The sequence below is a fragment of the Pan troglodytes genome, chromosome 7, assembly GCF_028858775.2.
Source record: "Pan troglodytes isolate AG18354 chromosome 7, NHGRI_mPanTro3-v2.0_pri, whole genome shotgun sequence".
Lineage (NCBI taxonomy): Eukaryota > Metazoa > Chordata > Mammalia > Primates > Hominidae > Pan > Pan troglodytes.
The window spans coordinates 154,847,378-154,872,240 of record NC_072405.2 but is presented as its reverse complement, the minus strand read 5'-3'; the positions used below and the strand labels follow the sequence as shown (position 1 = coordinate 154,872,240).

Here is a 24,863-nt window from a genome sequence, read left to right as displayed (position 1 = left end):
CTGTGAGGACACCCTTCCAACCAGGGATGCTAGGGGAAGGGCAGGCCCAAAGGACACTGGGCTGACGGGCCCGTGCTGAGCCAGGAGGGAGAACAGCCCAAACCCACACCACCCAGCACTGGTGGCCACACAAAGCCGCCCACCATGAACAGACGAACCAGCGGTGCCCTCAGCCCTCCTGCTTGAGGCCCCTAAGGGGCCCCCTCACCCTGACACATTGTGCCCAGCCAGCTCAGAGCCAGAGTGGCCAACTGCGTGTCCCCTATGCCAGCCCAGGCGGAAGCTGGCAGCCAGGCCCCAGGATTAAGGCTGCATGCCAGGAACTGGGGACCCACAACCCCCCCAGGGAGCTTCTGACACAGCCTTGTGCTTGTTTTGCCCCTCTGGCTCTGACACAAGAGTCTTGTGGAAAACACCACCTCCCTTTCCAAGCCATGGTCCCTGGGACCCCCACCTTCTGCCCCTCAGCACAGACACCCTAGGCCCTGGCCCCCATGGAGGCTCCTTCAAAGCACCTGGCTCCTCTCAGGAAAGCAAAGGGTTACGGAGGAGGCTCCAGGAGGCTGAGCACGGGAGGGAGTGGGTGAGGCCCAGGCTTCCAGCCCAGTGGCTGTGAGCCTCACTCCCACACAGCCAGGGCTGCCACATGCCCCAGCACGCACCTACAGGCTTTCGTGCTCACAGGCACGGGTGGCACCCCAGCCAAACGGCACAACCCACTCCCCACCGTGGGACAGCAACCCAGCTGAGACACACAACACACAACGAGGCTCCATGGCAAAACAGCCCTTTATCAAGAGTTGCAGGATAAAAATAGTCTTTGCAGCCAGACATCCCTCCAGGCATGTCTTCTGACCTGAGAGGGGCCAGTGTCCTGTACAGTAGAAGCCGGGGTTTCCGTGCTGCACCCGTAGCACCAGGGCACGCACCATGGGGAGGCAGCCGTGGGCTGTGCCCGCCACAGGGCCCCTGCACGCTGAGCAACAGCCTCACATGAGCAGGCAGCACGGCCTCCTCTCCACTGGAGCCTCCACCGCCGGGGCTGTGAGCTTGAGCAGGGGTGGGTCCCCGCCTGCCCTGAAGCCACAGTCAGGCTGGGGGGTCACCGTGTCACCAGGCAGGCCAGGCTCAGCTGTCTCAGGGCTCTCGGGCCCCTCAGGTGGGGGTCGCTGCAGCTTGGCAGCAGCTCGCTGGCGCTTCAGGTCAGCCAGGGTGTGGTGGGCCTTGTCGTGGACCAGGGTGTGGGGGGTGGTGCTGTCCAGGGGGCTCAGCTGGTAGGAGACACTCCGGTCTAGTCGCTTGGAGTACAGATGCCGCACTGGGGAGCCCCCTACTCGGCCATTGTGCGGCCTGACCACTTCGGGGTTGTCCTCCTGCGGGCAGTGAAGGTCCCAGAGCCATCAGGAGGCTCCTCCCCCCTCCCTGGCCTTGGGTTCAGGCTGTATGGTCATGAAGGGACAGACAGGAGAGATGGGGCAAAAGCTGGCCCCTGCAGGGCACCATTCCTGACACAGGCAGGAGGGGGTCCAAGCGGAGAGAGAACCAGGGCAGAGCCAGGCCCACCCCTGCGCTGGGCGGAGCAGGGACGGGGCGCTCACCTCCGGGGGCGGCGGCCTGAGCTCTGCGCCTGTCTGGCGGTCATCGTTGTCCTCAGGCGGCTCCGGGCTGGTGGGCGGCGGCTGTTGCCACACGATGGCCTCCTGGGCGTGCTGCTTGCGGTACAGGTCGGTGCGCTGGGTTAGGCTCACCCGCCTCACCACCTTCCTGGGGAGGAGAGAGGAGAGGGAGTGAGGGGAAGGGGAGTGCCGGGAGGACCCCGCCCACCCCCTCGGACTCTGCCCCCAGTTCGGCTGGCACTCCGCCCGGGGCTGACGTCCGCGGGGCCAAGCCCGGGGCGGGGCCTGCTGGGGGCGGCGCTCACCCGCGGCTGCCGGCGCTGGAGGTGCGGCGGCGCAGCAAGGAGCGCTGGCGGCTCTGGGCGCGCAGGAGGGCGTCGTGCTTGTGCTTCAGCTCCAGCAGCTTGGCCCGCACCTCCTCGTCCCCGCACACATCTGAGAAGTGGGCGCAGGCGTCAGGGGCGCCCTCCCCGCCTGTCCTCTCCCCCAGGTGGAGGTAGGCCCCGCAAGCTCACCAAGGGGCGTCTCGTCCATCAGGGACTTTGCGTTCAGGTCGGCCCCGTGCGCCACGAGCAGCTCCACCAGGGGCACCTGTGGACGGCAGGCCGGAGCTGCAGACTGCTGCGCTGGAAGCCCCCTCCCACCTGCTCCCGCCCGCACTCACCTGGCCCCAGTAGGCCGCGGCGTGCAGCGGCTCCCAGCCGTCTTGGTCCTTAGCGCTCAGGCTGGCTCGGTGTTCCAGCAGCAGGGCAGCCGCCTCGCTGAACCCGTTGGCGGCTGCGACGTGCAGCTGCAGGCAAGCGCCCGGCCTGAATTCGGCCCCATCCCCCACCTCCAAGTAGCGAGGCCCCCAGCCCCGTGTGCCCCTCACCCCCCAGCCCTCACCAGCGTGGCCCCGTGGTCCAGGGGGGCATGGAGGTCTGCCCCGGCCTGCAGCCGGCTCCGGATGTCGTCCAGCATGCGCAGTTCTGGCACGGCCCGGGCGGCCTCGATGCTGTCCTGGGTGATGCCTGCGAGGCGGCAGGCTCAGAGGGAGCGCGACCGGCAGCCCTCCCACAGCCGCACCGCCGCACCTACCACGGTCGGCCATGGCAGTCTCCAGGCAGTCCAGCGTCTGCTCATCATCACACAGGTCATAGGGCATGTTCCCGTCGGTGTTGACCGCCAGGAGATTGGCGCCACTGCAGGGAAGACGGACAGGGTGCTGGGCACAAGGCCCTTCCCCGCTTGCCAGGCTCCTCACTTGGAGAAGTCCCCGCCAGGGCCCCTCAGCCCAGGGCTGCCCCTCAGGAGGCACCCTGTCCACCTGCTGCTGGGAGAGGCGGCCTTGGGGCCCATCGGCTGTCCTAGATCCTGTCATTAAGCCAGACAGGCCTCCTGCAGTCTCTATCCATCCAGGGCTCCAGGTTCCTGGCACCTCCAGGGGCAGCGGTGCCCCCATAAACATGCATTGGATGGGCCTGCCTGCTGGGGAGCAGGGATCCCAGGGAGCACAGGGTGGCGGGGGCGCAGGACCAGGCAGCCACGCTGAGGGGCTGCTGAGCTGTGGGGAGCATGGCCCCAGGGAAGAAGGGCAGTGAAGCGGAGCCCAGAACACAGAAGGGGGTGCCTGTGTGCAGTGGAGGAGCAGGCCTACCTGTGGACACCCCACATCCCCGCCCGCCCCGCAGCGCCTGTGTGTGACGCGACCGCCATCCACACCCCACCCGGCCTCACAGGGGCACTCGAGAATGACCGCAGCCCTGACCTCTCTCCCACTACAGATGCCTGGAGCAAAGGGGAAGGGAGGGGGCTCATGGACCCTCCCTGCTCAGAGCTCCCCCTGCTCTACGTCCCTCTGTGTTAAAGGTAAAGGCCCTACCTGTGCTCAGGTACCCTCTCCTCCCAAGCCACCTGCTTCCCTCCTTAGCAGTTCTGCCCTCCTCACTGACCAAGACATTTCTCTGTGCACACTCTGGGGGGGCCCAAGGCCTGCCCTCTCGGCAGGAGGACGAATGCTGGGGAGGCAGAGACCGCGCTGCCCTGGGCACATGCCCATTCCCCTGGAGCCCCAGGCCCTGCTCTCCATGCCAGGACACAGGCAGGGTCAGCAAAGGTGAAGGCGGGAACACAGGAGGCCGAGAGCCACAGATACTGCCCAAGAGGAGCCTCCTGAGCGGCCATCTGAGAGGAAGCCTCTCCCTGCCACGGACGCCCAGCAGGCCCTACCTGGCGATGAGCAGCTCCACCAGGTGCAGGTGGCCGCAGGTGGCCGCAGCATGCAGAGGCGTCCAACACTCACTGTCACAGGCATTGATGTTGGCCCCAGCCTCCAGGAGCTGCTGCACCATCTCTCGGAAATCATCAATGCAGCACTGCAAACCGTGCCACGTGAGCGACCAGAGCACGGGGGCCAACCCCCACCCTGCCCACACCCAGTGCAGGCTGACCTGGTGCAGGGCCGTCAGGCCGTCCTCGTTGGCCAAGTCAGGGCTAACCCCACTCCCAAGGAACTGGCGGACTGCAAAAAGGTGGCGAGGTGAGGACAGGGTCCTGCCCCTGGTCAGGTCCTGTCAACTGTGCTTCGGCCCAGGACCCAGGGAAGGACAAGGAAGACAGTGGTGCCGATGGCAGGAGGCACACCAGAGCCCAGGGGTGGGGGCAGAAGCACCAGGCATCTGTCTGGCCCAGGCCGGTCACACTCCCAGAAGCCCTCTGCCTCCACCCACCTGCAGGCCCTTCATGGTGGTGCTCCAGCCCTCCGACCCCCAGAACAGGCCGTGCTCCTGTGTGAGAGCAGCACTCCAACAATCCCACACCTCCCTCCAGCCCAGGAAGAGCTCCCTGCCTGGAGGCTACCGCAGCTCCTTCGGCTCTTCCCTGACAACCTGCCAGCCCTGTGTTCATGAGCTCTCCTGGGTCCTCTGGGACCTGACCTGAGGCTCCCCACCACCACAGCACATCCCTGCTCTCACTCCCCTCCCCATCAAAGATCCCAACTCGGGCCCAGCTCTCGCCCAGGTCACCAGGGTTCTCCCTGACGGTGCCTGGGGTGCAGCAGGAGGGCTCCCACCTTCCCACAGCTCCCTGTGGACCATGGCACCCTCCGCCTCTTCCCTCTGCCTCCAGGCCTCCCGGGAGGGCTCCTGTCCACATGGGAAGATGCAGGCCAGACACTGCCGGCTCCTCTTTACTCTCTGCTCCGGAGGGAGGCAGGAAGGAGTCTCAAGGGCCACCACAGTGCCTCTTCCCCCCAGACCCCAGAGCACCAGAAGTGGAACCCACACAGCTGGGGCTGCAAGCGTGGGGCACAGGTGAGGAGAAGAGAGTCACAAGCAGAGCCTAGGGCAGGCACTGAGAGGGGGCCACCTGCATAGCTCTGTGCCTGCCCAGGGCCTGGCTCTCTCACCCGCAGAGGTGGCTGGTCCCACCCTATTTCACGGAGGTGGAGACCAGGGCTCTCCTGAGCAGCCTAACAAGAAGCAGCAATGACTACCGGCCACCCCTGCTCCCGTGGGGCCCCGCACTAGGTTTTTCTGCAGGCTCCTGGGGGTCCACTCATGGCCTCAGCTCACCTCACAGCAGGAGCCCTCTGCATGCAGCCCCCGCCTGAAGGACGGCTGTCCCGCACAGGCTCACCTCAGGGCTGCCCACTGCTTGGGGCTTGCCTGATGGGGGCACCCTGGGCCACCCAGCCTGAAGAGACCAGGCAAGATCTGGGGGCTGGAGCCCAGGAGCTGTGGACAGGCCCAGCCCCCAGCCTTGGCATGAGACGGCACCCAGGTAGCAGGGAGTAGGCCGTCTGCTGGGAGCTGCTCTGGGCTCAGCCACACTCACCTTCTTCCAGATCATTTCGGGCAGCGGCCTCCAGAAGGACAACACTGGGAGGGAAGAGGACCTGCTTCAGGGGCCCTTGGCTGGCTGCCTCCTTCCGGGGACGCTCCCCAGGACCCTTCTTGCCCTGGGCCTCCTTCTCAGCCTGGGCCCACATCTTCACCTGCTGGGCGCGCCGCTTCTGGGCATGCTTCAGCCGCTCCTGTGTGCTCATCCTGCCCACCATGGGCATCTCTGCCAGCAGCTCCAGGTGCTCGGCCATGGCGGCGGCTGCTTGCCCACAGGGCTGCTCGGGGCACCAGAGTGGGGAGCTTGGGGGCCAGGCTGGGCCTGAGGGGTGGGGCAGCTAGCTGGACTGGCACCCTCGGGGGCATCCCCTTCCCAGAGCTTCGTGCCCTTGGCTGGGTCAGGAGGCCCCACACAATAACCAGGCCCAGGCAGCCCTGGGGGGCACGGGCCGGGGCAGGGAGGGCAGTGTGGGAGGGCACCCCAAACCTGCTCCCCAGGCCAGCCTCTAGCTGTCGACCAGCAGCGCCTCGCCTCCCTCTCGGGGTCAGGGTGCACAACCTATGGGAGGCAGCCCCGAGACCTGGCCGGCCTCAGTCCAGGGTCTGAAACTAATTACCCAGATAACAAGGTTCCAGCTTCCTGGCACCTTGCTGAGGGGGAAGGGAGGGCAGGACCAACCAGCAGTGAGAGCCCCTGTGAGCCCCTGAGAGTCCTCTTTTCACCTTCTAGGCTCAGGAGCCTGGGTGGGGCCTGGGAGCAGCCATGACCCAGCCCTCAACCCCTCCCAGCTGTGTGCCGAGGTCAGCGCATCAGTACTAATGAGGAGGTGCAGCCGCTGAGGCTGGGGGAGGGCAGGTAGTCAGAGTCCTGGAGTCCTGGCCCCAGGGCCCAGGGGTGAGGCTCTCTAGGCAGCCAGGGCACCAAGGGCACAGGCGGGCCGGCCGCAGTGTCTTCAGGAGCACCTCCTCTTCCGGCAGCTGCTCACACCTGAGAAGTGGGGAACGAGGAAGCATATCAAGGCCAGCTTGAGGCAGGGTGGCCCCGGGGAGCCCCTGCTCTGGGCCTCAGGTGAGACCAGGCTTCCAGCTGTCTCAGGTCCTGCCCTGTGTGAGGCCCACCCTTTGTCCACAGAGAGCACTGCAGGTCAACAGTCCTGGGGGTATGGGGAGCTACTCTGCCCCCATTCTGCCCCAGGTTCAGAGAGGGGCGGGGGAAAGGCATGTCAGGCTCCTCCCACCCACCCTTTCCAGAAAGGGCCGCCCACCCCAGCGAGGCGTTCCCTGCTAGGCTGCTCCTCCGGGGCCAGGCGCTGCCCTAAGGCTGGGCAGGGTGAGGTCTCGTGGAACAGCCTTGAGGGCTTTGCAGGCTACTGCCTTCCAAGGGCAGGCCCCGCCTCCTCCTGTCCTGACTGATACCCCAGCCTCTCACTGCCCAGTCTCTAGACCTCTTCCTTGATGGGCTCCCACAATGCCTCTGCCATCCTAGGCTGCAATAAAAGCCCCCACCTGGTGCCTGGCTTGAGGCCTATGGGGACACACAGGCAGGCAGACAGCTTCGGCTGGGGCACAACCCTGCCTATGTACCTGCTATGGCCCTAGTCCTGCCCGACACACTAAGTGTGGTTGCTGGGCTGGCCACAGGCCTCACCTCAGAAGGCACTCCGTGCTTGGCCAGGCGCGGTGGCTCACACCTGTAATCCCAGCACTTTGGGAGGCCAAGGCGGGTGGATCACGAGGTCAGGAGATCGAGACCATCCTAGCCAACAGGGTGAAACCCCATCTCTGCTAAAAATACAAAAAAATAGCTGGGCGTGGTGGCACGTGCCTGTAGTCCCAGCTACTCGGGAGGCTGAGGCAGGAGAATGGCGTGAACCGGGGAGGCAGAGCTTGCAATGAGCCAAGATCACGCCACTGCACTCCAGCCTGGGCGACAGAGCGAGACTCCGAGAAAGAGAAAGAAAGAAAGAAAGAAAGAAAGAAGAAAGAAAGAAAGAAAGAAAGAAAGAAAGAAAGAAAAGAAAAGAAAAGAAAAGAAAAGAAAAGAAAAGAAAAGAAAAGAAAAGAAGGCACTCCGTGCTCTGCAGAAGATGCCTGCCAGGAGTCCTATTCTCCACCCAGCCAGGCCTCATGGCCATCTACACACTGACCCAACTCTTCACTGCTGGACTTCTACCCAGGTGTTTCATAGAATGCCTCCTTCTTTCAGAAAGGGAACTGTCCTGGCCCAGGTCAAATTAAGCCAGTCAGGTCCTTCCTGCTCAGGGGCCCCCAATTTATCTGGGAGCCCCACTTTACAGGTTCAGCCTACTCTAGACATAGTCCCCCTCTGTAGGCCTAGCCTCAGAGGCTTCCTGAGGACACGGCCAATAAGGCCAGTGGCCCTGACCTGGCTTTCTGCCTGCCAAGTAAAGAGCTTTTCCAGGCAGTAACTCTCCCTCCGAGCAGCCTGCTCCCAAGCCTGGCCAGCTCTGTAGACCGCAGAGGCCAGGGCAAGCACACACTGGCCAGACACCCTGCCCAGGCTCCCAAGTCCTCCCCTTGCTCTCTAGAGACACAGCATGGGTACCAGAGAGGCAGGAGAGCCAGTCTTGGAGGCATGCTGCCAGGTCCGCATCCATGAGGACAGAGGAGGCAGACCACACCTGGCATGCCAGAGCCCTCCCTCCCTGCCAGCCACTCACAGCCCACACCCTCTTCCTGACAGGGCTGGCAAGATGAGATCCTCACCTTTCTGTCATTAGCATCTCTGGACCTGCCAGAGAACCCACCTGGGCAGTAGCTACTCACCCCCACCCCAACCCAAAGAGATCACAAGCCAAGAGCAAGGCAGGCTGCCCTTGCCCAGCCCCAGTCTCTCTCCAGCCACGGGAAGGAAAGATTAAGATTTAACCATCAGGGAACAGTGGCTCATGCCAGCACTTTGGGAGGCCAAGGTAGTAAGATCACTTGAACCCAGGAGTTCAAGGCCAGCCTGGGCAGCAGGGTAAGACCCTGTCTCTACAGAATAATTTTAAAATTAGCTGGTGGCATGCGCCTGTGGTCCCAGCTCCTCGGGAGGCTGAGGTGGGAGGATCCCTTGAGCCCGGGAGGTAGAGGCTGCAGCGAGCTGAGATCACACCCTGCACTCCAGCCTGGCAGACAGAGGGCGGTCCTGTCTCAAAAAAAAAGATTTAACAGACACCACCTACTGTCCCCAGCATCTTGTAGAACAAAAGATCGGCGGGGCACAGTGGCTCATACCTGTAATCCCAGCACTTTGGGAGCCCGAAGCAGGCTGGTCGCTTGAGCCCAAGAGTTCGAGACCAGCCTGGGCAATACAGCGAGACCCCATCTCAATTTATATTATTTAAAAAATAATTAATGTAAGAGAAATTAAAACAGATTTTTAAAAAGGAAAAAAGATGTTCTGTTGCCCATGTCCTACAGAAGAGAAAGCCTGAGCATGGCAGCCGCACTCCCGACGGAACGCCTGTCTTGTTTCTCATTCCGAGGCACATCTGTGAAAATTCATCAGAGAACAGCAGCTGGACAGTGGGAACCCCCCCAGTCCCCCTGGCTGCAGAGGGAGGCCCACGGGTGGGGAGGCTCTACCTCCCCCACCCCACCCAGCACGGCTCACAGGGCACTCGGCCCCACCCTAGCAGGCCCACCTTCCTAGCTGGAAGCTGCCCAGTGTCTCCACGGGACTCTGGGCAGGTTCCTGTCCTGCTCGAGGGTCCAACTGCCTCCTGTAAGAGAAAACGAGGTACCCAAAGTGAGCCCAGGGCCCCCCAAGAGTGGGTGCCAGGGGGTGTCCCAGTGCCCACCTCCCCCCAGGCTGAGCCCTAAGCGTCCCCCTCTGGCCTCCCTGCCCAGGAATCAGCCTCAGAAGGAAGCAGCCAACTGAAGGCCCACGGCAGTGGGCTGAGGGCTCCAGAAGGAAAGACTGCCTCCCTCCTACCTGAATCTTGGCTGCCCTAGCAGAACTTCTAGTGGAAGCTTTGTCTACTCCTCCCAGCCACAAGACGGACCAGGAACAGCCCACCAGAGCTGAGAAGCCTTGCCCCTTGGCTGAGCCATGAGAGCCTGGTGGCCAGCTCGTAGTCCCACCAAATGGACACACCCAGGCTGAAGGGGCTGGGCAGGGCGGCTCCCTCTACTCCACAAACCTTCCCCCAAACCTCCTTGGAATGTCAAACAGATTCCCGGGTCGGTTCATTCCAGTTCTAAACAGATAACCCGGTGGGTTCATTCCACTCCTCAAAGCCTAGGCCAGCTGCCTGAGTGTGGGACCCAGGCGGGAGGAGCCCCATGGAGGATACTGGGCACTGTCCCCGACCCCCACCCACCGTCCCCTCACTGCCTACATACCCCTGGGCCATGTGGCTTCAGGAAGGGAGGCCCAGCCCAAGCTCCCAGGAGCCCCCGTGAGGACAGCTCCAGGCCCAAGAGCCTCAGCGCCCTCTCTACTCCCATCACTGCCTCAGGCACCTGCCATCACCCCATCTTCCACATGGGGAGACCAAGGCCAAGCCTAAACCCAGAGCTGCCCCGGTCACTACTTCACCACAGTACCCACCTCCCAGTGTCCATGGTGCGACGAGAGCCCACAGCCTGAGGGGCGGTGTCACTCTATTCACCCAGAGATAGGGACAAGGGACAGGTAGAGGCCGCATGCCATTCAAAGAAAGAAAAGAGAGGAAAGGGGCAGGGGAAGGAAGAGTCTCAGAGAAATGGTGAGGAGGGTGCAGAAAGAGGATGGGAACTTGCTTCTACAGGCGGGGCGGAAGGCCGGGGACCTGCTGTAGGCTCCCTCATTCACAGGGATGTGTGTACGGTGCACCTCAGTAAGGTGCACCTCCAAACTTAAAATGTGCACCTAGGCACAGTGGCTCACGCCTGTAATCCCAGCACTTTGGGAGGCCGAGGTGGGCAGATCACGAGGTCAGGAGATCGAGACCATCCTTGCTAACAAGGTAAAACCCCATCTCTACTAAAAATACAAAAAATTAGCTGGGTGGGGTGGCAGGCGCCTGTAGTCCCAGCTACTTGGGAGGCTGAGGCAGAAGAATCACTTGAATCCAGGAGGCGGAGCTTGCACTGAGCTGAGATCGCACCACTGCACCCCAGCCTGGGTGACAGAGAGAGACTCCATATCAAAAAAAAAAAAAAAAAAGTACACCTTTTGACAGCCCCATTTCTAGGGTGCCACCCTACTAAAACCCCCAGAGCAGGTCAACTAGAGGGACTCACAGTGCTGGGGAGCCAGAGAGAAGTGAGCCTGCCTGCCCTCTGGCCGCACATCGCAGGGTGAAAGCCCGAGTGCCACAGTGCAGCGGGCGGCATCTGGACGGTCAGCACGGGAGCCCCGGCAGTGACGGGCTGGCCCAGCGCCCCCACACCACCTGCCCTCTGGCTGGTTCTGGGGGCCAGCCCAGCGCCCCCACATTGCCTGCCCTCCAGCTGGCTCTGGGGGCTTTAATAGCCCAGTTATGCTTAGGCTTGGTGGAGTTGGTTCCTGTAACTTATAACTAAAAGACTTGGTTGTTTTGTTGTTGATTTTTTATTATGTTTTTTTAAGAGACAGAGTCTCACTCTGTTGCCCAGGCTGGGGTGCAGTGGTGCAATCACGGCTCGCTGTAGCCTCGACCTCCCAAGGTCAAGCAGTCCTCCCACCTTGGCCTCCCACGTAGCTGGGACCACAGGTGGGCACCACCACACCCGGCTAACTTTTTTTTTTTTTTTTTTTTGAAACAGAGTCTCGCTCCATCGCCCAGGCTGGAGTGCAGTGCTGCAATCTCCGCTCACTGCAAGCTCCGCCTCCCAGGTTCATGCCATTCTCCTGCCTCAGCCTCCCGAGTAGCTGGAACTACAGGCGCCTGCCACCACACCCAGCTAATTTTTTGTATTTTTAGTAGAGATGGGGTTTCACCGTGTTAGCCAGGATAGTCTCGATCTCCTGACCTCGTGATCCGCTCATGTCAGCCTCCCAAAGTGCTGGGATTACAGGTGTGAGCCAGCATGCCCGGCCTACACCCAGCTAATTTTTTAATTTGTTTTGTAGAGACAGTGTTTCCCTATGTTGCCCAGGCTGGCGTCTGGAATTCCTGGTCTTAAGCAATCCTTATGCCTTGGCCTCCCAAAATGCTGGGATTATAGGTATGAGCCACCACACCCGACCAGATTTGATTTTATTTGTAGCAATATCTATGAGATACGGAGCAAAAAATGGGAAAATACCTAGATGCCCATCATTCTGGGAAAAATAACTGTGTAGCCATTCTGTAGAATAACATCTATACATATACATCTGTTAACAAGATGAGGTGGGTCTCAATGTCCATGGGAGAATGGCTATGGTATCTTGCCCATGGGTGCAGAGGCTGCCAGAGCCTGGCTAAAGGTGTTACATACACACACAGACTGGTTTGTTTGATTCTGTTTTGTTTGCTTCTGAGGCAGGGTCTTGCTCTGTCCCCAGGCTGGAGTGCAGTGCTGCCGTCACAGCTCACTGCAGCCTCAACTTCCTGGGGTCCAGCGATCCTCCCACCTCACCCTCCCCAGTAGCTGGGGAGGTGCACGCCACCACACCCGGCTAATTTGTTATTGTCTTTTTTGTGTGTGGAGTTGGGGTCTCCCTATGTTGCCCAGACTGGTCTCAAACTCCTGGGCTGACGTGATCCTCCTGCCTCAGCCTCCCAAAGTGTTGTGATCACAGGCATGCGTCACCATGCCTGGCCAGACTTATTTGCATGGGCAGAGAGGCTATCTGGGGGTTAGTGGCTGCAGTGCTGGACTCTCAGGACTGCTGACCTTCTGAAGGTGCAGGCTCTGGAGACATGCCTCACCTCAGCTATAACCAACCCCAGTGCTGGATGTCCCGCCAGAGTAACTGTTCACCGTTCATTTGGAAGGCTGGATGGGAGGCTTCTCCAGCCAGACTGCTGGTCTCTCCCCAGCCCTTGGCTGGGCAGACAGCAGGTCACTTTCTTTTTTTTTTTTTTTTGAGACAGGGTCTCGCTCTGTCACCCAGGCTGGAGTGCAGTGGCATGATCTTGGCTCACTGCAACCTCCACCTCCCAGGTTCAAGCGATTCTCCTGCCTAAGTCTCCCAAGTAGCTGGGATTACAGACGCCCACCACCACACAGGCTAATTTTTGTATCTTTAGTAGATACGGGGTTTCGCCATGTTGGCCAGGCTGGTCTGGAACTCCTGACCTCAGGTGATCTGCCTGCCTTGGCCTCCCACAGTGCTGGGATTACAGGCGTGAGCCATCGCGCCCGGCCCCAGCAGCTCACCTTTGAAGACTCCACCGTTCATGTGCCTGATGGCACCTGCTCGACCCCTGCCACCAACCCACAGCGGTGTCCACACGTGGGCTCTGTGTCCCGGCCAGTGTCTTCCACTAGACGACAGGCTTGCTGAGAGCACAATCTGCAGGCCCCTCTTCTACGACTCCTCATCCGTGTGCCAGTACCTGGAAAAGGGGCCTTCATCAGTCTTTGTGAAGGACCGAGGGAGCCAGGCAGATGCTGGCAAGGCAGGCACAGCTCAGTGCAGCCAAGGAGGGGACAAGCTCAGGCCAAGGCTCCCTATGGCCCATGGCCCGCGGCTCACAGGGTACACTCTGAAAAGAAGCCAAATGTCCAGAGACCTCCCGAAATGTGACAAGGACAGCACCAGCCATAAAGCAGGTTGGTGGCAGCTGGAGAGGCTCCATTTGCACTTGTCTGGCTGTGCCCTGGGGAGGGACAGTGGGAGGAGGCCCTGCACTTAAGCAGCCTACATCTGGGGACTGGAGCCGAGTTGCAGGATGCACATCAGCACGTCACACCACGTCTACTGAGGTCAGCACGGAAGGCATCGGGGTGTCCAGGGCAGAAGAGGAGGCTCTGGAGGGGCCTCTGCAGCCACATGAAGCTCTGGGAGGGAGGCCCCAGCAGTAAGTTTCCTACACACAGGGCATCCCCGGGGCCTGCAGACTGCTCCAAGGAAGCAGCAGTTTAGGGGAAGTGGTGGCTGGACGAGTGAGTGGTGATGGGGTCAGGAGGGAGGGTCTGAGTGTCCTCCAGGGCCCAGTGTGCAGCTCACCCCCTCCCAGACGAACCCCCCTCCCAGTCCAACCCCCCTCAGACCAACCCCCCTCACAGTCCAACCCCCCTCAGACCAACCCCCCTCAGACCAACCCCTCTCCCAGTCCAATCCCCCTCCCAGACCAACCCCCTTCCCAGTCCAACCCCCCTCAGACCAACCCCCATCCCAGTCCAACCCCCCTCCCAGGCCAACCCCCCTCCCAGTCCAACCCCCCTCCCAGACCAACCCCCCTCCCAGTCCAACCCTAAGAAGTTCATCCCAAAGCACCTGCGTAGGCATGAAATACTGCAACCTCCAGCTCCTGGGTTCAAATGATTCTCCTGCCTCAGCCTCCTGAGTAGCTGCAATTATAGGTGTGTGCCACAACACCCGGCTAATATTTGTATTTTTAGTAGAGAGCGGGTTTCACCATGTTGGCAAGGCTGGTCTTGAACTCCTGACCTCAAGTGATCCGCCTGCCTCAGCCTCCCAAAGTGCTGGGATTACAGGGGTGAGCCACTGCACCAGGCCAGGAGGGGGCTTCTGATCCAGGCTCTCTCCACCCTCCATCCTGAAACCCTCCCCTGGGGCTCTGTCCCCAGCGACACCATGTCCTCCCTACTGAGGGCCCTCTTTCCCCAACCCCTGTGCTCCTGGCTGAGGCCTGGAGTCCCCCTCCCATCCTCTCCCTGAGCATCCCAGCTGGAGCACACATCAGGCACCAACCACCCAGCACCAGCCCTCACTGTGGCTTCACCCCCGCCCATCGTTGCCCAAATTCCTGGTGGTCTAATGTTCTTGCGGACAAACCTTTGTGGACTGCCTATCCCCTCTGAGCCTTGACCTCTTCTCTACACCAGTGTCCTTATCTTCTGGCCAACTGTGCTCCATCATCACCAGTAACTGCAGCCCATGCCTGTCACCTCCATTCAACATCCCACTCTCTGCCCATCGCCTCCTCTCTGCCTGGCTCGCTACTACAAGCCCTGACTCCAACACTCCAGTGCCTCCCTTGCTGCCATGCCCTCACCTTGCCCCATGCCCTCCTGCTCCCACAGCCCCAGTGACTCTGAACATAGCAGAGCCACTCCCTCAAGGGCTCTGACACTTGCAGAAATCTGCTTCCCTTGCCTTTTCTCTCCTGCCCTCCCAGACAAAGCAAATTCCCTGGAAAGAGCTTCCCTTGCCTTTTCTCTCCTGCCCTCCCAAAGCAATTCCCTGGAAAGACAGAGGCTGTCAGGGGAGGATGTCCACTCCTACTTAGAACTGAACAACAGAATAGCACCCAAAAGCCTCAATGCCTCGGAATAAGCCTAACAAAAGATGTACACAGTAAACCACAACCATATCTTTATGGGAAGATATAGGAGGAGACATCACGTTATATGTTGCAAAACCCAGAACTGAAAAGATGTCATTTCTCCCCAAATTCATCCAAGATTTGACGTAGTCCCAATCAAAACCCCAACAGTGTGAGACTCACAAGCTAATTCTCCACTTATATGGAAACACAAAAGGCCAAGAACAGTAGGGATAAGCCTGAAAGAGAACAAATTTGAAGTACTTACACTATTAGATGTCAAGACTTATTATATACAGTTTGGTAAGTAAGACCTAAGTTACTGGCTTAGGCATAGAGAAATAAACCAATGGAATACGGTTGAGTCCAGAAAATTGCCAGATGAGGCAGCTCACACCTGCAATCCCAGCAATTTGGGAGGCTGAGTCAGGAGGATCACCTGAGCCCAGGGATTCAAGGCCAGCCTAGGCAAAACAGGGAGACTCTCATCTCTACAAAATTTAAAAAATTAGCCAGGTATGGTGGTGCACCCCTGCAGTTCCAGCTACTCAGGAGGCTGAGGTGGGAAGATCACTTGAGCCTGGGAGGCAGAGGTTGCAGTGAGCCAAAATCAACACTGCACTCCAGCCTGGGGGACAGAGCAAGACTCTGTCTCTGACTGTTTTGTTTTGTCCCAAAAACAAAACAGAAATAAACCTACACATGTGTAGACATGCAATTTATGACACTGCTGGGAGTGGAAAAGCCTTCAATAAATGGTGCTGGGGCCGGGCGCAGTGACTTACGCCTGTAATCCCAGCACTTCGGGAGGCTGAGGGGGAAGGATTGCTTGAGATCAGGAGTTCGAGACCAACAGAGTGAAACCCCGTCTCTACTAGAAATACAAAAAATTAGCCGGTTGTGGTGCCACACACCTGTAGTCCCAGCTACTCTGAAGGCTGAGGTAGGAGAATCGCTTGAATCTGGGAGGCGGAGGTTGCAGTGAGCCGAGATCACACCACTGCACTCCAGACTGGGTGACAGAAAATAATCAAAAAACAAAAAAACAGAAGAAAAGAAAAGAATCTTGACCCCCACCCCAGGTGAAATGCAAATCTAACGTAAAGGTAAAATAATAGCACTTCTACAGAGTGGTGACGCCAAAAGCAAAAGCACAGTCTATAAAACGGAAAACGGAAAAACTGGACCTTGACAAGATTAAAAACTTTTGCCTTGCTAAAAACCCTGCGAGGAGGATGAAAAGACAGCTACTGAGTGAGTAAATATCCACAGACCACACACAGAACAAAGGACTGCTGTCAAGAACACACGAGTCTCAAAAAATCAGCAGTAAAAATGAAACGATCCAATTAGAAAATGGGCAGAGGATGCGAAGACACACCTCACTGAAGAGGATACACAGATGGCAAATGCGTCCGTGACAAGATGCTCAACATCACCCGCCATTCGTAAAATGCAAATTAGAGCCACAGCGAGATACCACTGCCCACGAATCCAAACGGCAAGGATGTGAGGACAAAGGAATCTCACAGGAGCTGATGAAAACCTGTGAAATAAAACAGCCACCACTCTGGAGAGCAGTGTGGAAGTTTCTTAAACCAAAACAGCTCAACATGCAACTCCCAAACCACCCAGCAGCTGCGCTCACGGGCCTTTATCCCAGAGAAATGAAAATTTAAGTCAGGCGTGGTGGCTCACGCCTGTAATCCCAGCACTTTCGGAGGCTGGGGCAGGCGGGATCACGTGAGGTCAGGAGTTCAAGACCAGCCTGGCCAACATGGCAAAACCCCATCTGTACTACAAATACAAAAATTAGCCAGGTGTGGTGGTGCGAGATCACACCACTGCACTCCAACCTGGCAACAGTGTGAGGCTCTGTCTCAAAAAATAAAAAAAATTAAGTCACACAAAAAACTACATAAATGTTCATGGCAACTTTATTCATAATAGCAAAAAACTGGGGGAAAAAACCAAATGTCTTGTAACAGGTGAAACATGGTGGCCCGTCCATCCATACCATGGACGTTTCCTCCAGTCAAAGGAACACACTAGTAGTGCACACAACTGGATGGACCTCAGGACATCACGCCGACCTCAACGCCCACACCCTGCAGCACTCCATTTATGGAGCATTCTCGTAATGGTGAAACCATACAGATGGAGAACATACCAGTGGCTCTCAGGGGTGCAGGCTGGGAAAGGGAGGTGGCTGTGGCTGTAAGAAGGCAGCTCAAGAGGTCCCTATGGTGGCTGTGCTGCATCTTGGCCATGGGCTCACACAAACCCTACAGTGACAGATGCGCAGAACTAAACCACACACACACAGGCAGACACATGGAAAGCTGTGAAATCTGAATAAGGTCAATGGAGCACATTGGTGTCAACATCCCCTTGAGCTGCTGTACTCCACTGACAGGTGCAACGTTACCACATGGGTACCCGGGGAGTCTACAAGGGATCTCTGAGCCATCTCTTCTTTTTTTATTTATTTTTCTTTATCTATTGTTTTTTTTTTTTTCCCGAGATGGAGTGTTGCTCTGTCGCCCAGGCTGGAGTGCAGTGGCGCGATCTCAGCTCACTGCAAGCTCTACCTCCTGGGTTCACGCCATTCTCCTGCCTCAGCCTCCCGGGTAGCTGGGATTACAGGTGCGTGCCACCACGCCTGGCTAATTTTTTGTATTTTCAGTAGAGACACGGTTTCACCATGTCGGCCAGGCTATTCTTGAACTCCTGACCTCAAGTGATCCACCCACCTCGGCCTCCCAAAGTGCTAGAATTACAGGCATGAGCCACTGCGCCTGGCCTTTTTTTTTTTTTTTTTTTTTTTTGAGATTCTATTCCTTTTTACTGGTTCTTTTGTCAATCCTTGAGCCTGTCCCACATGTCCTCCTCACTATGGCTTCCTAAGGAGCCTCCTCTCTGGTCCCACCTCTCAGGGGGCTGACTCCTGCTCATGCTCTGGTCCCACCTCTCAGGGGGCTGACTCCTGCTCATGCTCTGGTCTCAGTCTCCTTTCTGGCCCCTGGCATGAGATTCTTCATTCTGCCTCGGCCTCCCGAAGTGCTGGGATGACAGGCGTGAGCCACGCGCCTGGCCTCTTTCCCAGTGATCTTAGTGCTCCTCAGACTCCCCTTGCATAACACCCAGCAGCAGAACCATATGAAATTGAAACGATTCCACTATTTTTTATCTACAAACACAAATCATTATTTACCTCAGTAACAGCTGCCTGGCTAAAGCCCTGTGAGGGAGGGAAGATCCCGTGATTTGGACATTTGCACACATCATGCTTCCAGCCCGGGACAGGAGATACGCGTGGACCACACCAGGGACTGGCCCGCTAACCATGAGCTCTCACGCAATGTCTGTCAGGGGCTGGAGAATTGGGGAAGCCTCTCCCCAGAAATCCGGGGAAGCGTTGCATCTCCCTCTTCAATTTCCTTTCCCCTTGCCACCTGGCTTCAAAATAAATCAAATAAACTAACTCACAGCAAGGTGTCAAAGGCCCAGATGCCTAAATGAAAGAAGCTGGCAGCCTGAGGCATCTGCATTTGAAAAGAGACTCAACGAGAACTGAAGATAAAAGCCAGCCCTAGACCAAAAGAAAGGGAAGAGAGGGCAGGGAGGGCTTCTAGCAGCCCCTGCAAATCACACCTTTCTAGAAGCCAGGGCCACAAGCAGCCTTCCCTATGAACTGCCTCATTCAGCCTCATAGCTCTAATGGGCCATAACCCCCACGGAGTAGATGTGGCAACTAAGGTCTGTCAAGTACAATGGTGAGGAAACCAAAATCACACAAGTGAGCTTCAGAGGGGTCGGCGCTGTAACCCAGGATTTGCTCTGACTCGGTATTCACTTCCTCACAGAGACACAGACCTTTCGGTCTAGGTGGGGCTGTGGGAAGGGACCTGCGGACAGACGTGCCAGTGGCACAGGGCCTGGGAGTGTGGAAGGAGGCAGCACTGGGACCGTGAGGGTCCCCAGCCTTAGGACAACAGAGGTGTGGGGTCTAGACAACCAACCTAGGGCGCAGGTGACACAGTAAGCCACTGAGATGCCTGTGACCCTGGGACAGGAGCTGGAAAGGCATTTCCAAGAAAGAGAGCTCACAGTCAGCCAGCACGTTCCTAGAAGTTGGAAGGAAAGATGGTAGGAGTTGTCAGAGCAGAGAGATGAGCAGGGGAAGGTGGCTAAGGAAAAAGAAAACAGGGAAGGGCTGGGCATGGTGGCTCACGCCTATAATCCCAACATATGGGAGGCCAAAGCAGGAGGATTGCTTGAACCCAGGAGTTTGAGGCTGCAGTGATCTCTAATCGCACCACTGCTCTCCAGCCTGGGCAACAGAGCAAGACTCTGTCTCAAAAAAAAAAAAGAGACCGGGCGCAGTGGCTCATGCCTGTAATCCCAGCACTTCGGGAGGCCGAGGCAGGTGGATCACCTGAGGTCAAGAGTTCGAGACCAGCCTGACCAACAGGGTAAAACCCCATTTCTACTAAAAATACAAAAGCCGGTCGTGGCGGCATGCACCTGTAGTCTCAGCTACTCAGGAAGCTGAGGCACGAGAATCACTTGAATCCAGGAGGCAGAGGTTGCAGTGAGCCAAGATGGTGCCACTGCACTCCAGCCTGGGCGACAGAGCAAGACTTCGTCTCAAAAATAAATGAATAAATAAAAAGAAATAAAGAAAACAGAAGGACACAACACATAGGATGACAAAGTTCAAAAAATTCACGTGATGAAGGAGACTGATGATGCATGAAACAGGAGGAAAGCCTTTGAACTTGAAGCCAGCCAAGAACATCATTTGTAGGAGGCAGGAATTGGGACACTGGACCCACAGATGAGGAAACCTACTTTACACACACTGCCTGGCTCTGTAGATAGAAAGACTGACATGTGAACATGGTTACAGAACAGAATGTAACTCTGTCAGCCACACAACATAAAAAAGAAGGCATATCCTACTTCTGGGTACATACGCAAAAGAAATGAAAGTTGGGCCGGGCGCGGTGGCTCACACCTGTAATTCCAACACTTTGGGAGTTGAGGGGGGCGGATCACCTGAGGTCAGGAGTTCAAGACCAGCCTGGCCAACATGGCAAAAACCCGTCTCTACTAAAAATACAAAAAAATAGGCCGGGCGCGGTGGCTCATGCCTGTAATCCCAGCACTTTGGGAGGCTGAGGCGGGTGGACCATGAGGTCAGGAGCTCAAGACCATCCTGGCCAACATGGTGAAACCCGTCTCTACTAAAATTACAAAAATCAGCTGGACATGGTGGCGGGCGCCTGTAGTCCCAGCTACTTGGGAGGCTGAGGCAGGAGAATCGCTTGAACCCAGGAGGCAGAGGTTGCAGTGAGCCTAGATCACTGCACTCTAGCCTGGCGATAGAGTGAGACTGTCCCAAAAAAAAAAAAAAAAAAAGTTAGCTGGGCATGCTGGCATGTGCCTGTAGTCCCAGCTACTCGGGAGGTTGAGGCAGGGAGAACTGCTTAAACCCGGGAGGTGGAGGTTGCAGTGAGCCAAGATTGTGCCACTGCACTCCAGCCTGGGCAACAGAGCAAGACTCCATCTCAAAAATAAGTAAATAAAAATAAAATAAAAAATAAGAAAACTATAAACTGGCCAGGAGCGGTGGCTCATGCCTATAATCCCAGCACTTTGGGAGGCTGAGGCAGGCAGATCACTTCAGGTAGTCTGGCCAACATGGAGAAACCCCGTCTCTACTAAAAATACAAAAATTAGCTGGGTGTGGTGGTACATGCCTACAGTCCCAGCTACTTGGGAGGCTGAGGCAGAAGAATCGCTTGAACCCGGGAGGCCAAGGCTGCAATGAGCCGAGATGACACCACTGCACTTGGCAAGACTCCATCTCAAAAAAAAAAAAAAAGCAGCAGCAGCAGCAGCAGCAGCAGCAGCAGCAGCAGCAGCAGCCGGGCACAGTGGCTCACACTGGTAATCCCAGCACTTTGGGAGGCCAAGGCGGGCGGATCACGAGGTCAGGAGTTCGAGACCAGCCTGGCCAGCATGGTGAAACCCTGTCTCTACTAAAAATACAAAAAATTAGCAGGGCATGGTGGCAGGCGCCTGTAGTCCCAGCTACTCAGAAGGCTGAGGCAGGAGAATTGCTTGAACCTGGCAGGCGGAGGATGCAGTGAGCCAAGATCGTGCCACTGCACTCCCGCCTGGGCAACAGAGCAAGACTCTGTCTCAAAAAAACAAAAAAGAAAAAAGAAAAAAGAAAAAGGGAATCAACTATGGATACACAAAACCACTTGAATCTCTAAAACATTGTTATCTGGCAAAATAAATCAGACACAAAAGTATTCATTCCATATGATTCCATTGATGTGAAATTATTTTATTTTTTGAGATGGAGTTTCGCTCTTTTTGCCCAGGCTAGAGTGCAATGGTGCGATCTCGGCTCACTGCAACCTCCGCCTCCCACGTTCAAGTGATTCTCCTACCTCAGCCTCCCGAGTAGCTGGAATTACAGGCATGCGCCACCATGCCTGGCTAACTTTTTGTATTTTTAGTAGAGACAGGGTTTCTCCATGGTGGTCAGGCTGGTCTCGAACTCCCAACCTCAGATGATCCACCCGCCTCAGCCTCCCAAAGTGCTGGGATTACAGGCATGAGCCCCCACGCCCAGCCAATGTGAAATTCTTAAAAAGGGACGCCAAACCTACAGTAATAGAAAGCGATCACTATTGCCTGGGCTGGGTGTGAGGAAGGGCTTACCACAGAGGAGCACGAGAGAACTTTTGGGGGCAAAGGAAATGTTTTATATTTGGATTATGACGTTGTTTACAAAACCCATCAAACAGGCCGGGCGCGGTGGTCACGCCTGTAATCCCAGCACTTTGGGAGGCCGAGGCGGGCGGATCACGAGGTCAGGAGATCGAGACCATCCTGGCTAACATGGTGAAACCCCGACTCTACTTAAAAAATACAAAAAATTAGCCGGGCGTGGTGGTGGGCGCCTGTAGTCCCAGCTACTTGGGAGGCTGAGGCAGGAGAATGGTGTGAACCCAGGAGGCGGAGCTTGCAGTGAGCCAAGATCGTGCCACTGCACTCCAGCCTGGGGGACACAGCGTGAGACTCCGTCAAAAAAAAAAACCCATCAAACAAAACCCATTAAACAAAACCTATCACACAGAACCCATTAAAATAGGTGTATCTTACTGTAAGTTACACCTCAATAAAATTTGATGTAAAAAATCAAAGCATGGGCTGGGCACAGTGGCTCACGCCTGTAATCCCCGCACTTCGGGAGGCCAAGGCAGGAGGATAATGAGGTCAGGAGTTCGAGACCATTCTGGCCAACATAGTGAAATCCCATCTCTACTAAAAGTACAAAAATTACTGGCCGTGGTGGCATGCGCCTGTAGTCCCAGCTACTTGGGAGGCTGAGGCAGGAGAATCACTTGAATTTGGGAGACGGAGGTTGCAGTGAGCTGAGATCGCACCACTGCACTGCAGCCTGGCTACAGAGCAAGACTCTGTCTCAAAAATATATATATATATATATAAATTAACTGGCATGGTAGCATGTGCCTGTAATCCCAGCTACTGGGGAGGCTGAGGCAGGAGAATCATTTGAACGCGGGAGGCAGAGGTTGCAGTGAGTGGAGATTGTGCAACCGCACTCCAGTCTGGGCGACAGAGTGAGACTCCATCTCAAACAAACAAAAAAACAGAAAGCCACATGGTCAGCAAAGCCTAAAATGTTTGCTGCCTAGCCCTTCACAGTAAAAGCTGGCCAACCCCTGGTCTAGCACATTTATTTGGTGCTACCAGCTTCATCATCACCCCCACCTTCATCAGCTGCTCCTTCTGTCTGGAAAGTTCTTCCACCGGATCTTAGGACAGCATGCTCCTTTGTGGGACTCGGATCACATCTTAAGTGCAACCTCCTCAGAGATCTTCTGTGGTTACCTTGTCATTCTCTTATCTCATCACCTTGTTTTAATTCTTGACATGCCAGTTACTGTTTGTTTCCCTGCTGCATCCTAAGAACTTGGCCAGTTCCTGACTCATAGGCAGCACTCAGTAAGTGCAGTGGGCTGAACAAGTGAACAGCTGCTGAGCCTCTGGCACAGGGGTCCCAGCACAGGATGTGACATGGAAGGCTCCGAGCTCCTGGCTGAGCAAGTCTGATGAAAAGGCCTCCCTTTAGGTGTGCGTGCACCAGTGCCAGGAGAGCCTCGGCATGAAAGAAGGGCCTGGAACTGCCACCCAGTTCTCATTTTGGCCAATGGATAGATGTGGCACAAGTGCTAGGGTTAGGACACGCTCGGGGAAGAGCAAGGGTGGAGCTGGGGGTGCTGGTAGTCTGTGGGGTCACCTGAGACTGAGGTTCCTAAACTGCATGCAGTGGAGAGCTGTATCAATCGGCTGTTCATTCAGACCAGAGGTTCAAGAATCCCTAGAACACAGACCCCAAAGTACAGCCATACAGGAGGAGCCCCCTTGCTAGGTGCCAGCCCAGGCAACCCTCGGGGCAAAGCGGAGTCCAAGTGCATCCCAAGCAGGTGAGGGATGAGGCCAGGACAGGCCAATCAGAGACACGAGGGATGGCCCCAGCCAACAGGGAGGAAATCCAGCTCGAGCACCAGGAGGGGAGAAGGACGCCCTAAAGCCACCCCCATCCCAACCCCAGCCCAGGGGACTTGGGGCAGGGGCAGGCAGCTGGCCCTGTAGAGCTCTGAGCGTCCACCACAGTGACAAGTATGGAGCCAGCATGTGTGCAAGTCCACCAGGCAGCCCCCAGCCCCTCAGGCAACCCAGCCGCACGCCGCCGGAGCTCCTCTCGGCGAGTCGTGGCTCTGGGTCCCTGAATCAGGCAGCGCAACCAGAGGCCTCTTCAGGAGGCCCAGGGTACTGCAGGCAAGACCCTTCTCCCAGAGAAACCCCAATACGTCCAGGAAGCAACTGGGGCGCCAAGACGCCCAGGAGGGCTCACTGCTGGACTAGACATGCTTTGAGAAAGGCAGCGGTACCCCCGCCTCCACCTCCACCCCCAGGTAGGAATCCAGGAAGAAAAGGAAGGCACAGAGGTTTGGGGAAAGCTAACTGCTCTGTCTCCCCTAAGCCTAGAATGACTCCGTACACGGCTCCCCTCTCTGCACCCATGGAAATTAATCCCACCGTGCCCCGGGCCTCCGCTCTGGTACAGACAGGGGCCCACACCAGTCCTGGACACTCCCTCCCAGGCGGGGTGCTTGCTTAGTTAGTAATTCTTGCCCTGATCCCAATTCCTGAGGGGTGGTCCGGACGCCCCGCACTACAAGTGAGGTCATTTGAATCCCTGAAAGTTGAAGGAACTTGCCCCAGTGAGACTCCAGGTTCTCCTTCAGCCTAGCTCCAAGGCCCACACAAAGCTTAAGTTTGGGTAAGTCCCTTCTCTGCGGCCTCGATTTCCTCATCTGAAAATGAAGATAATTCCGGAGCTGTCTACCTGACCGACGGGCTGCGGAGAATCCACACACCTTCGCCTTGGAACAAAACGCGAAGCGCCCACCGGCAGCCTTCGGCTCCCTGCCTTTCCTGACCGTTGGCACCTGCTGCCCTGGGCCTCAGCCAGCAACGCCCAAGGCGGCCCGGCGGGACCTGTGCCCTGGGCGCCCGCGTGCCGGCAGCCGCGTCTCCCGAGGGCCGCTCCCCGGCCTCCTCCCTCGCCAGCCTCCTCTCTCCCTTCGGTCTCCTCCTCCTCCCGCCCTTCCCGGCCTCCTCCCTCTCCTCTGCCTCATCCTTCCCCGGCCCGGCCTCCTCTCTCGGTGTCGACCCAGTGCCCCTCCTTCCCGGGCCCGCCACTGCTGTCCCTGGCCCGCCACTGCTGTCCCTGGCCGGGGCCCCTCTCCCTCGCTCCGCTCCCGCCGCAGGACCCAGGAGTCCGCGCCTCACCTCGCGCCCCGCGCCGACCGCCGCGCAAGTGGGTCCGCTGGCTTCCGCGGGTCAGTGGGCCCCGCGCTCCCTGAGGCGCTGCGGGGGCGGGCCCCGCGCCCGGCCCTCGCCATGGCAACGCTACACTTCCGGCCCGCGGTACCCATAGCCGGAAGCCGCGGTGCCCC

The 24,863-nt window shown here is 57.5% G+C and overlaps 1 protein-coding gene and 1 long non-coding RNA gene across 51 annotated transcripts; one reads left to right on the top strand and one right to left on the bottom strand.

Annotated features, from left to right (window-relative positions):
* Window positions 1–771: 771 nt before the first annotated feature.
* PPP1R16A (protein phosphatase 1 regulatory subunit 16A) lies at window positions 772–24,842 on the bottom strand. Of its 50 annotated transcripts, none has more exons than XM_063817519.1 (17): window positions 24,697–24,818; window positions 24,122–24,218; window positions 15,705–15,802; window positions 14,974–15,029; window positions 13,779–13,852; window positions 12,716–12,894; window positions 5,593–6,425; window positions 5,433–5,476; window positions 4,046–4,116; window positions 3,825–3,970; window positions 2,694–2,797; window positions 2,502–2,626; window positions 2,281–2,406; window positions 2,132–2,207; window positions 1,922–2,051; window positions 1,599–1,764; window positions 772–1,373 (listed from the first exon to the last, which is right to left on the bottom strand). In XM_063817519.1, the coding sequence occupies exons 7-17, from the start codon at window positions 5,616–5,618 to the stop codon at window positions 990–992; spliced, it is 1,398 nt and encodes a 465-aa protein (XP_063673589.1). In that variant the 5' UTR covers window positions 5,619–6,425; window positions 12,716–12,894; window positions 13,779–13,852; window positions 14,974–15,029; window positions 15,705–15,802; window positions 24,122–24,218; window positions 24,697–24,818; the 3' UTR covers window positions 772–989. The 50 variants fall into 50 exon arrangements, with proteins under 50 accessions (XP_063673589.1, XP_063673577.1, XP_063673584.1 ...); XM_063817507.1 differs by having other exon boundaries at window positions 5,433–5,715; window positions 6,161–6,425; XM_063817514.1 differs by lacking the exons at window positions 13,779–13,852; window positions 14,974–15,029; window positions 15,705–15,802 and adding exons at window positions 7,086–7,219; window positions 9,088–9,165; window positions 22,609–23,218 and having other exon boundaries at window positions 5,433–5,715; window positions 6,161–6,425; window positions 24,697–24,815.
* LOC129135770 (uncharacterized) lies at window positions 3,899–5,531 on the top strand. The gene is made up of 3 exons (XR_008536887.2): window positions 3,899–3,986; window positions 4,725–4,909; window positions 5,443–5,531. It is a non-coding gene; the product is annotated as an uncharacterized LOC129135770 (long non-coding RNA).
* Window positions 24,843–24,863: the final 21 nt, after the last annotated feature.